The 12328-nt window shown below is 40.7% G+C and overlaps 1 protein-coding gene across 3 annotated transcripts in view; it reads left to right on the forward strand.

Moving 5' to 3' along the window:
* Positions 1 to 9338, forward strand: part of sh2d3ca (SH2 domain containing 3Ca) — a 52992-nt gene extending 43654 nt beyond the window's left edge. For all 3 annotated transcript variants that reach the window (XM_046067533.1, XM_046067534.1, XM_046067535.1), the window contains 8 exons: positions 374 to 501; positions 591 to 963; positions 3112 to 3241; positions 3496 to 3611; positions 4037 to 4208; positions 4307 to 4418; positions 4501 to 4707; positions 7037 to 9338. In XM_046067533.1, the coding sequence (XP_045923489.1) occupies positions 374 to 501; positions 591 to 963; positions 3112 to 3241; positions 3496 to 3611; positions 4037 to 4208; positions 4307 to 4418; positions 4501 to 4707; positions 7037 to 7212 (1414 nt within the window). In that variant the 3' untranslated portion in view covers positions 7213 to 9338. The remainder of the gene's footprint in view (positions 1 to 373; positions 502 to 590; positions 964 to 3111; positions 3242 to 3495; positions 3612 to 4036; positions 4209 to 4306; positions 4419 to 4500; positions 4708 to 7036) is intronic.
* Positions 9339 to 12328: the final 2990 nt, after the last annotated feature.

Raw genomic sequence — 12328 nt, forward strand, 5'->3', positions numbered from 1 at the left:
ACCTTAAACATTAGCTAGGTGTTACTTTTTTGCAGGTTGTCTTTTCTTAAGAAGCCACATTGTACAACATTCTGTACTCCTGCTTTAAAGCCCTAAACATGGTTTTAATACTAAATAAACTTAACTTACTGAATTCATAAACACAAGAATATGTGTGAATCATGACGTATAAGAAAGGTTGCACCAACTAAAATCTTTCCCTCTTCTCTCACCTTACACAGCATTTGCATCCGTAACAACACTATTCCTGTCATCTTATAAATGTGACATTCTGAACTGCACTGCTTTGTGTGGTTTAATTCAGTACCCTGACAACTTTTAAATCCTTAGCCAAAGAAGATTTTTTAACATCCTTAAAATGCTGTGTTTGCAGCCCGTCGACAATCCACCACCATAAAGACGCAATGCGGAACTGTGCGATGAGCATGGACCAGATTCAGGAGTATCGCTGCCCCTTGTCACCTGTTGGCGAAACCCCGCTGTCTCCTGCATATAGTGCCAGTAAGTGCCAGAGAAACACAACTCAAGACACACTCACAATCACACTCACAAACAGTCTGATATCTTAAGACTTTTCTTTCTTTCTTTAGTCACCAGGCAAAGAGTCCACTCAGGCGGGCGGGTCCTGGCTGTCGTCCCACCCTCCCCCGTGATGCGCCGTTCCAGCGACCCTCAGCTCAGCCCTTCAGCCTGTGACAACCCTCCGGAGCATCCCGCACATACCTCTCAGTCGGCACACTCCTCGCCTGCCCATCACCCCAGCTACCAATCACATTCCTCAGAAACAGCGGGGAGCTACTGTGACCTTAGACCTTGCCCCGTCGGGCCCCCTAAACCCCCGACTAAGAGCTATGTGGAGCGGTTGCGAGTGGAAGAAGGGAGGCTGGACGGACCGAGGGAGGAAGGAGATGGGATGTTCAGTGCCCCACAGGTGGAGACGGCGTCCTCATTCAGGCCATCCAGGTACGAGACACATACACACTTCTAAAATTGGACTTTATGGTGTTTCCAAAGGACACACATCTCTTTCATCTTGATTTGGTGTGTGAAGGGAGGGAGGGAGTCCTACCACTATTTACCTCTTAAGGAAAATGACTTTAGGTGACAAGAAATTCAGAAACTAAATCAGGAGTATGTTACATGCTTTGAGGGCTAATAGGTTGTTTACACTGTCAAAAACTTGGTAGACCGTTTGAAAACTTTTAAATGCATTGTGCGTGGTTGTGGGTGGGTGGAGAAAACTGTCATCTTGAGCAACAAAGACCGAGTATGTAAACCATATAGTTAGAAACTTTCTGAAAATAGTACACAACATGACACTATTTGCACCAATGGTGAAGGCCGCTTCTGCATGAGTCATTCTTGTTTTATTCCTCTCTTTGAGTGAGAAATTATATAATGAGGAAAATCTGTATTACATTGAATTAGTTTCATTATCTGTTTGCTAAGGCTGAATGCACATTTAAAGAATTGTTGTCATGTCCATAGGAAGAAGTCCAGGTACAGAAATATGGCCTTCCTGAACGACTAGTGACTTATGGCAGGACTTTCAGCTGAGTCAGATTGGTGTGCTCAGTAGACATTGAAAATACTTCCACTGAACTATTGATCAAGAAGACTGCTGCTTGAATGGAACTAAAAAGAAGCAGTTTAACAGATAAGTTAGAGCTCAAAAGTAATATAAATGTAGGCCGATATAACAAGGAATGCAGGAGACAACTTTTGTAGCAAACAGCGTAGCGGACTGCTGCCCAGCTTTTACTACACTGAAGCATATTCTCTCAGGATGTCAGGTTGGTGTGCTCAAAAGTCAGTACACCTGCTGACATTTTGTCACAGCGGGCAAAAATATGGGAGTGAGGCAATTTTGACCGGACACTGCAGTACAGAGACGGGAAAACAGACTTGAGTAAACAACTGATAATCCTGTGGGAAATAGCCTTAGGGTAGACTAAGATACTGTATTTCATTGGACTTACGGAGCAACAGGAGGACACAGCAGATGAGGCTTGTAAAAAGAAAATGGACAGGTACACTGAGTTGGCAGCAGTGATGGAGCAGGCAGTAGCTCAGGACATCTAAGCGTCCCCTGTGAAACTTTGGCACAGGGCGGTTACTGTTAGTGTTAACACTACTGGGGAAATGGACTCTTAAGCCAGTAAAAACTACTTATGTTTTGAGCCTGTGACTGGCTGGTTGAAGGGAAAGCAAAATTATTAGGACACAATGTTAGAACTAGTGTTTGGTGTCATATTGCTTGAAATATATACTGTGTATTTGGTTTGGTTTGCTGATGTATTAGTCCAGTTTGTCATCCAGTCTGACAGATCTATGACAGAGGGTCAGGTGCATTCACTGAACAATTGTGTTAGTAGTAAGCTTTGAGCTCTACATTATTGGTTTATAATGTGTCACATCAGTTCATAAAAGTAATTCAACAAATAACCTAAAGACCCCTTCAGTTACAGGACTCCTTTGTAACTAACAAGAAATTGCACAACAAAAATGACACTGTACAGCAGGGGTCGGCAAGTAGGTCTGGCATCGGGCCAAATTTTTTTCAAGTCATTAGATGGTGGGGCAGAACACAGTCAATTAATTTTTTATAATCCATTTTCATTGCGTACCTGTTTATCTCAGTTAGCAGTGCACAGGACTCCAGTTCAAAGGATTATGTGTTCAATCCCTACTTGCTGGTAGTGTTATTTTTCTCCCTTTTCAACAAATTGATTATGAAGAAATCATTTTACATGTTCACAATTAAGCATGTGCAGGAGTGTGCCTCCCAGCGATTGGTCCACATCAACCTACATACAAACTGTAAAGATCTTTATAAAGAATAAGCTTTATGACAATATATTGTTGTAAAGATTTTTAAACTCTCAGATATCGTATGTCAATCCCTATTACAACATGATCAACTTAAAGTCATAAACTACGCATCTCCTTTGAACCAAAGAACTGGACCACTGGGTGAGCCCACCAGGTTACAAACCATTCTGTTGTAACCTATTTATCTTTACAACACTCTTTTCTTTTGCAGCCCTTGCCAGTGCTCATGCCCTGTCCTTGTTCAGTATTTTCTAATATGGTGTAATCGCCCCTGTGCAGGTATGAGTCTTGTCTTATGCCAGCTGAGAATAAGCCTCTGGAGATGTCTGTACTGAAGAGAGTCAAAGAGCTGCTGGCTGAGGTGGATGCAAGGACTGCAGCTAAACATATCACCATGGCAGACTGCAAGGTACACACCAACACACACACACACACACACACACTCACACGCACACAAATACACACATACCCAAATAAAAAAATCACATTCACACACACTGACTTGCATCAGTCATACAGTAAATGCACAAATGTGAACACCAATAGGCATGCATACATGTATGCACACATAAATGTAAACACACAAACGAATACACACACTAACAAATACCTGCACACACAGCACACACGTACAACTAAACATTTTTTTATCCTTGTGGACAGGTGGCTAGAATAATAGGTGTAACCTCAGACCTGCAAAGGATGATGGGAGTGTCCTCAGGGTTGGAGTTACTGACACTACCACATGGACACCAGCTAAGACTTGACCTACTGGAGAGGTAAAAGAAAACCCCACTGTCAACTGACTAACATTCATTAATTCAACTATTGATTATCTGTGCTCATTTATTCTTCACCTCCATCCCCTCTCTTCTCTTCCCTCTACCCTGCAAATCTCTTTTTACTTTCTTCTGTTCCACCTCTTTTTTCCCTCTCCTTTCATATGGCTGGTTATACAACACATCTTTGCATGACTTCCTCTTCCTTAACTTTGCTTGAGTGCTTGAAATAATATATATTTCATCAACATCTGAAGGATCCGTCAGATTACATCACTCTATTATACACTACAATCTGACATTATGTGAATTTCCTGAATGGCTTTCAAAATAAGTCATAAATAACATCCTCTGCTTCCCTATCAGCAGCTGTAATTCACTTGTATTATTAAGTTTTATTGAAAAGCTCATTCTTCTTTTCTCAGGTTCTATACCATGTCGATCATGATGGCAGTGGACCTGCTAGGTTGCACAGGAAGCACAGAGGAGAGGGCGGCCCTACTCCACAAGACCATCCAATTGGCAGCAGAGTTGAAAAGCAACCTGGGTAACATGTTTGGCTTTGCTGCTGTGATGAGAGCCCTGGAGCTGCCGCAGGTAAGAAGGAGATAGAAGTCACCATCATTAGCACAAAAACAAAGGTTTTCAAAGAATATTTTTTCAAAAAATGTTTGTTGTATCGCTCATTATGTTAGATATCCCGCCTGGAGCAGACGTGGGTGACTTTACGCCAGAGACACACAGAGGGCGCTATTTTATATGAGAAGAAACTCAAACCTTTCATGAAGAATATGAACGATGGCAAAGGTGAGATCCTAGTTTATATGGCCGTGTGCAAAATGTGCAAGTGTGCTTTTAATTACAACTCTCAACTCACCTTTGCATACAGAGTCCAGCGCCTTGTCCAACACCTCCATCCCACACATCATTCCTGTCCTGTCGTTATTGGAGCGGGGCATGGCTCTCGGGGAGGCACCGGAGCCCTGGGAGAGTGCAGAGGTGGGAGTAGACGTGGTCATGTACCACCTAGAGGCAGCTCGTACTATCGCACATCACGGGGGGATCTATAGAACCAACGCTGAGACCAAACTGCAGGGTAAGGCAGAAGGCAGTCTTTGGAAGCACAACAGCATCTGTGTTATTTTTAGCCATGTTATGTATATGTATATATGTTTGTCAGTCTATTGGTCAGTTGAGCATTTTGGCCATCCTCCTCTCTGGTACAGCAGCTGGATGGATTGCCATTTTGCACATTCATGATCCCCAGAGGATAGTGACGTGTGATACCACTTAATTCCTATATAATCCAATACCAAATGATACCCAGGCTGGTATTGCCGATACCAATACCAATACTTTTTACATATTTTATTTCTAGTTTAATGTGACCTCCCCCCTCCCGTTTCTGTATTTATGAGATAAATAAGGAGTAGGGGCTGTAGCCTTACCAATTCAAAATAATAGCTGCATAATGACAAGACATCAAACTACTGTCATATTCTTTAATTATAGCCTAATAAAAATATCCTGCTCAGAACTGCCGCTTCATAACATCATCCTATTATTGTGACAGACTTAATCTCAGATGTTTAGCGAAGTTTGCAGTGTTGCCAAAGTATTTCACTGTCTTTGCTCACACATCACACAGCAACATTATTACCTTCACAGCTAATATACAGCCAGACGTGACTGTTTCTACAGTCAGCCAGAGTCAGTATTCAATCGCGGGAAATGTAAAGGGCTACAGCAGTTCACTTTAAAGAAGCTCCTTTGACTTGTACCTGTAGCATCAATAGCAGCTCACAGTTCTCACCTATCCAGTAAAATTTCTCAGTACTAGATGGATTGGCAAAAAATGTTGTACAGACATTCATGGTTCCCAGACAAATCCTAAAGATTTTTGTTGTGAGATTTCTCTGCAACTATTGGATGGATTGCTGTTGTATTTGGTACACACATTCATGTTCCCCCCCAGGATGAATTGTAATAACATTAAAACAATAAGTTTTAATGACCAAATACCTGCAGAACTGATGACCTTCCCATCAGCCTCAGCTGTACTTTTTGTTCATTGCTAATTGACCAATGTTAGCATGCTCCCACTCTAAACTAAGAATGTTAGCACTGTCATTGTGACCATGTTCGTATACTAATACGATACTTTAGCATTTAACCCAAAGCATCGCTGTGCCCGAGTAAAGCCTCCCAGGAGTGCTAGCATGGCTGTAGAATCTTGTTTTAAATAAAAAAAATGCATCTACCTTGTGAGCTGTAGAATTTTGGGGGGAATAACGTATGTTTTCTCACCACCTCTATACCTCTCATACTGTTTGGTTTAAGCTCATTAATACAGTTAATCTTGTTAATTATTTCATCCAAGTCAACCATGAGAAATGATGAAAATAAGCCATTTTATCGCTACATGCTGCAGCTGGTATTGTGTGTTACATGTCATGCTGTTACTGTATTACTATTAATAATAATGATTGTTTTCGGTATTAGTGTTACCACAACATCACTGATTTGACATAATGATTGTGTGTGTGTGTGTGTGTGTGTGTATGTGTGTGTGTGTGTGTGGTTACTATGTTAACTGTATTGATCCCTAATACCTCCCCAGTGATCCTCAGTTTGAGGCCATTAATGCTTTATCGAACCGTGTCAATAGCTATCAGCTCACATCTCTGTGTTGTGTTATATCTCACTATCGATCAGCCTGACCTCAGTCTGCTCCCGTCATCAACAATGCTATGAGCCAATGTCGAGATGCTTACTTCATACATTGTTAAAACTGGTTCATCTCAGGATGTTTATCTTCAAGTGTTGTTCATCAATAGGTTAGGTTTAGGGAGTATGAATTTCTAAGGAATGTATTATATACTTAAAAACACAAGGCACACAGGTTAAATTCCCTGTAGCCTTATTGCAATGACCAACAGAATGATGATATTTAAGCATGGAATAGTATGTGTGACAAAATAATCTCTTCTCAAATGTCCACTTTTGAGACCTTTAAACCTTATTTCACAGTCTTCACCAGCCAATGTAACTGGTTCAGGTGTCGTCCCCTGACCTGGAGTGTGGAAAGTCTGTCACGTGGTAATAAATAGTCATATAGAGGGGAGAAGAGCACATATGAAGATCATGAGATATGATTGCAATATAGAGCATTTTCAGTGAAAATTTTCAAACTGAAGACTTTCCCCATGTAATTTCTTTAAGTTAGTTAATTTTATTAGTTGACAAAATCAGCTACATTTCAGTTTTAGTTTTTCCACACTCTTTTTTTTGTTTTTATTTTATTATCCAATCAAGGATTTTTTTAGTAACACTTTTAAATGAATTTTTGTTATTTCCTGTCAACCATGATTGTCATACAATGTCATCTCCAAGAGTAACATCCTCTCCTCTCCTCTCCTCTCCAGGATTCCAGGAGCGAGCAGAAATACACGATATCTTCCAGACAGAGTTTCAGATGCGTCTTTTGTGGGGCAGCCGTGGTTCTGAGGGCAGCCAATCAGAGCGTTACGAGAAGTTTGACAAGGTCCTCACCGCCCTATCACACAAGCTAGAGCCTCTTGTGCGCCACAGCGAGCTATAGCACCTGCCCTAACACCCGCCACAGCTGAAACACCCCCATTTGCACTCACCACTCATCGTGGTATGGTCTTGTTTTGCATCGCGAAGGATGATGTGGAAGAGTATGGCGTGAACACTGGGAGGGTGAGAGTGACGGAAGAGGCAGCTAACAGAGCATGTAAAGTGAGCAATAGGAATACAGAAAAGAGGGTCTCACTTATAACACGTGTTGCACTTCTCCTTCTGTTCCTCCCTGTGGACTTCCTCATTTAGTGCTAAAATATTTAAATGGCATGAGTGAGGAGAAAAGCTAACTGGAAAAGAAGATGGGAGAGATGGATGACCACCTCCTCTACTTGGTGAAAAACAGTAACATGTGTACAGTGTATCCAGAGGGCCAAACAGTGCTGCAGAGTTTGGCTTTGGTCCAATAAAACTCAGACACTCTCTTGTTTCAAACAACTGCTGTCACACACTGTAGCAGGAATGATAACAATAACTTACATAGCTCATATATAGATATTTGTGTGGGTGAGTGAGTGAGTGTGTTTTGGTATGTATGTTTCCATTCCCTAATTTTTTGTATGGCATTAATGTTTCATGTGGGTTTTGTTTGTGTCTTATTGATTTGTTTTGATCAAAAGATATCTAAACATCATGGACGCTGCTCCACCGACCTCACGAGAATCTGTCAGTGCTCATGTTGAGGGAACCATGTTCATAAAACCTCATTAAATATGTATCAAGCAGTCCCATTGAATCCCATTAAAAATGTATCAGGCATGCATTAATAAATGTATCAGAAATGAAACATTTGCAGAAGTAATGCAGCAACTTCAATACGAGGGCTTTGCGAGTTGTTAAAAACATTAAGAGGACAAAGCAACCTCCCTCTGTTGTGGCTGTTTGACTAATACTTTTGATATTGTGTGTCTTGTGCACAAACGTTGCTGAAACAGCGCTGTGAGACAAATGGGATGCTCAGTATTTAAATTTAAAGCAATGTTTCACTTAGTATATAAACATTTATGAACGTGTATAACTAGTTTAAGTTACTAAATTTGCAAAAATAATACAGTAAAATGTTGCTTTAAACTAATAATTTAAATATAACAATGTGTCAAACGTGAGAAAAAATACAGATGATACAGTTCATGTCTGTGGACAATCTTGAATGACAGAAAAATCTGTCATCTTTCACATTTCTTTTTTTTGAAAGCCAATGAATGATTCCCAAACCAAATCAAACAAGGACATTTTGACCACAGCCCTGCTACAGAGAATGTCTATTGGTTGTGTGTTTTGAATTTGTGTTTCTGCAACATAGCTAAGATGATCCCAATCTTTTTACAGCTATGTGATTACATTTCGGTTGAATGTTCAGTGTAAAATCATTGCTGTATTTACAGCATGTGGGCCTGAGAGGGCTTGAGCTAACTCTCAGAGCTATGCAACCATTTCAACCAAGGGCTGAGACCCCTGAGGAACAGAATGTATTAGAAAAAAATCTTTTTCACTTTTTGACCTCTACTTCACCTTCTTTTCAAATATCAGTCCTTTTGTTCTTCCTAACTCTATCCAAACCAATAACCTATATATGAATGAAAGTCATATCAATCAAATAATTCTACACATACTACCCTAGAGTCGCAAATCAGAGATCCTTAAATGGAGTCAATGCAGTTTGTGAGGTGAGGAGCCATGTGCCAGTTCCCGCTGTGGTCCAACAGGGGGCGATCTTGAGTCAGCAAAAAAACTAATAATAATTAATTGTAATACAATGTCACAGGAAGACCTGTACACACAGGGAAAAAATACATTGATTGTGTGTGTTTTGAGACCAATGTTTGACATCAATGCTATCCGATATCAAACCTACTGGTTTAGGTTTGATATCTGATAACGCTGATGATGAAAAAGTCATGATGGTGATAATATAATATGTATGTTTTTATTTGTCCTCTGTTGAATGCTGTACAGGAATGTGCCGACAGTGTGTGGATTCTCCTGTTTTTGAAAACCGGACTGTATGAAATGAACTTGAAAAGCAAAAAGATAAGAAATGTTTTAGGATTGATCTCATGTTTTTTTACGTACTGTACATAGCGATTCACTTTTTTTCAAATAAAATGAATGCTCGTGTCAAAAGAGTGTGATTTTGTTCAGGAAATAAAGCATACGTGTGTATCGCTTGTATAGTTTTGACTGTGTAATACCTTGCCATGTACAAGTGTAACAGGATGCTGTTCTAAAGTTATTTAGGGAATCTTTTAAATGATCAAATTCAGCTTTAGAGAAAAAGACTAAACCAATAATTAAGTGTTGCCTGCATTGCAAAAGCCTGATATAGTTCATTCCTCAATGACAGTTGTTGTGCAGAAACTGTTAAAAACACATCAATGAGATACACTTCAGACTGTGGCTGAAACATTGTTGTAATGTTTGTTCAAAACTGTAGTGCCCAGCTGTTTTAGGAAATATTTAAACCAGTTTAAAAATAAAAATAAATATTTGTGACCTGTTTTTTAAAGAAGTATGTCTTCAATAGTAACGAATGGGCTTAATGCTGAGCACTACAAACAGCCTGGAGATGTTGGAAAGTATGGAGAGACTGACCAACACATTCTTTTGGTCTTTTCATGGAATTAGTTGAAAATAATTATTAGAAGAAGAAAATAAGAAAAATAAAGTAGATTGCCCGACTTATCCTTTAAGCTATTTTTTGTTAGTAAGAAAAGATGAAGTTCCAATGAAGATACTTAGCAACAACTATTGTAGAATTGATTAGGATAAACAGTTACAGATCCGTGTACTTAAAGAGCTTCTGTTGCAATTCATATTGGTAGCCAATAGGGGACAGCATTTCACTGTCAAACCAAAGCTGACCCTTCTCTTATATACAGTTCAGAGTTAATCCTCATCTAGCCAACTGCAGTCCTGAGCATCCTGGCTCCTGGTGCAGTTAAGGTAGAGTTGTAATGGTTCTTCCCCAGGCTGACAAAAACATCCTTGTTAGTCCACTAGTTTCTTGGATCGTGCACCCTCCTGGGCATTTTAGCTACTCTATTAGTATGTTTAATGTTCATGATGCATAAAAATCTGCAACATATTTTGTGTTTATCTAAAAATGCACCGAATGGTGCACTGAGCACGTGTGTTGAGCAGGGCATCACACATTTTTCTGCAGACAGACCCATGGTGATGGCAGTGGGAGGGAGACAAAGACAGATGGACTGTGTGTGCCTCCATGCAACTGTGAGTGTGTGCTCGTATGTATGCATGCATGCACGTGTTTTTGTATCAAGGTGTGCTTTTGTCAACACGTCTGTGTCTGTGTGTGTGCCACAACACATATGTTGCAGGAATTCTGCTGTTGGTCTTGCTGCTTACTCCCTTCATGAAGAAAGCAGTAGTGCGGCCTGGCTGATGTTACAGTGAGTAGGGGTCGAGGTTATTCCAGGTGGATAATGTCCTGGGAAAAACAGAAAGTAGAAGCATTGATAGCGACATGATAGCTTTGAAAGCTATCATGTCGAACAGAGAAGTTCAAAACAAAACAGAATACAATAGAATCAAACAGAATTGAGCACAATAGGATGCCCCATAATCTGCTACAAAAGAAAATTATCATTCGCACTGCTCTTTGTCTCCCCTTTCCATACAGTTCCATAGGCGTAACATGTTATGGATGTAATCTCTAAGAGGATTCTCTCTGCTTGGTATCATGGTACATGTTAATTTCAGCTCTTTATGTTCCTTATTGAAACAGACCCAAGATCTCCCAGGCCTGCCAGCCAGCCAACCAGCCAGCCAACCGTCATCAATTCACCCCTAATCTCTCCCCCCAGTCCTTTTACAGCTAATCCATTGTGTTGGTCATTGTCATCTGATCATGTGTGACCCTGGCTGCTTTATAGCCATTGCCTGGCAGAGTAGCATTGACTTTTGACATCCATCTACAGAGCAGATATGGGGGGCGGGGGGTTCAAAACTTGCCTCCATTTTAGTGGATTTAAGGTTGTAGTTGTGCTTGATTATGAGACTTCTTAATTTCAAAAAATGTCTAAAAAGTGGATGAGAGTCTGCGGTGAAGATGACAGAAGTTGAGGAGGATATAGGTTGGAATCAAATGTTAGAATAATCTAATGAAAAATGTTTGTACTCATGAACCAGGTGTTGGATCACATTTTTAGGTTGTCCTTGCTGGAGATTGTGTAATTTAAGGGGTATATGAATACTCACATTGGATGATGAGAGCAGATCCTTTTACCAGGGTATTGTGTATTCACATTTGACAAACACAGAATTAAGAATATGACCACAAAAGTTAAGATTAATAGCTATTTGTATAATAATAATAATAATCTTTTTTAAGGCAGCTTAACAAAAGGGGGATGTAAATCAAATACATGTGAAGGCAAATTTTTACAGAGACGAAGATAGCACAAGAAATCCATCAGAGTACAACAGAAGTGCGCCGTAGCCTACCATCCACAGCTTTACTTGATCCTCAAGGCAGCTTAGTAAATGTGACGTGACACCCAGCGATTGTGGGATAATTCCTGGATAACCCATGAAACGTACAGCCATAACAATCCCACACACACCCCATCTTCTGCCCGTTTGTCTCCCTCTGAGCTCACCACATGACTGTTTTCACTTGTGATGATACTCCTCATCCTCAGCTAGGACGACAGACTGCAACCACAAATGGCGCTCATCATGTCTTCATTATCTTTCAGAAACTTCCACTTGGTATCCACCATCAGAGGACCCCCTCGTTTTCCCGCCTGCCTCTCCATCCACGCCTCGCTCTTCCCAACCCCCCTACCCCCACCCCGATCTGTCTATCTGCCCCTGCACTGACTCCTCATTAACACATGAATGAAGACAGGGAAGGGCCTGCTAAGGCTTGGACGCCAACAGAAGGCAGTGGATTTGCAATTCAAACCTCTGACCGACTCTCTCCCACCCCCACCTCATCCTCCCTGTATATAACACTGGGACTGGAACTGTCACCAGTATGATTGAGGGTGTATGTAAGGAGAGAGAGAGGGATAGCGAGAGACAGATGTACATTCGCACACTCATGTTATGCCTCTGCACATTTTCATATTGACATACACAGTTCAAATACT

Source organism: Micropterus dolomieu, linkage group LG13, assembly GCF_021292245.1.
Source record: "Micropterus dolomieu isolate WLL.071019.BEF.003 ecotype Adirondacks linkage group LG13, ASM2129224v1, whole genome shotgun sequence".
In the NCBI taxonomy this organism is placed as follows: Eukaryota; Metazoa; Chordata; class Actinopteri; order Centrarchiformes; family Centrarchidae; genus Micropterus; species Micropterus dolomieu.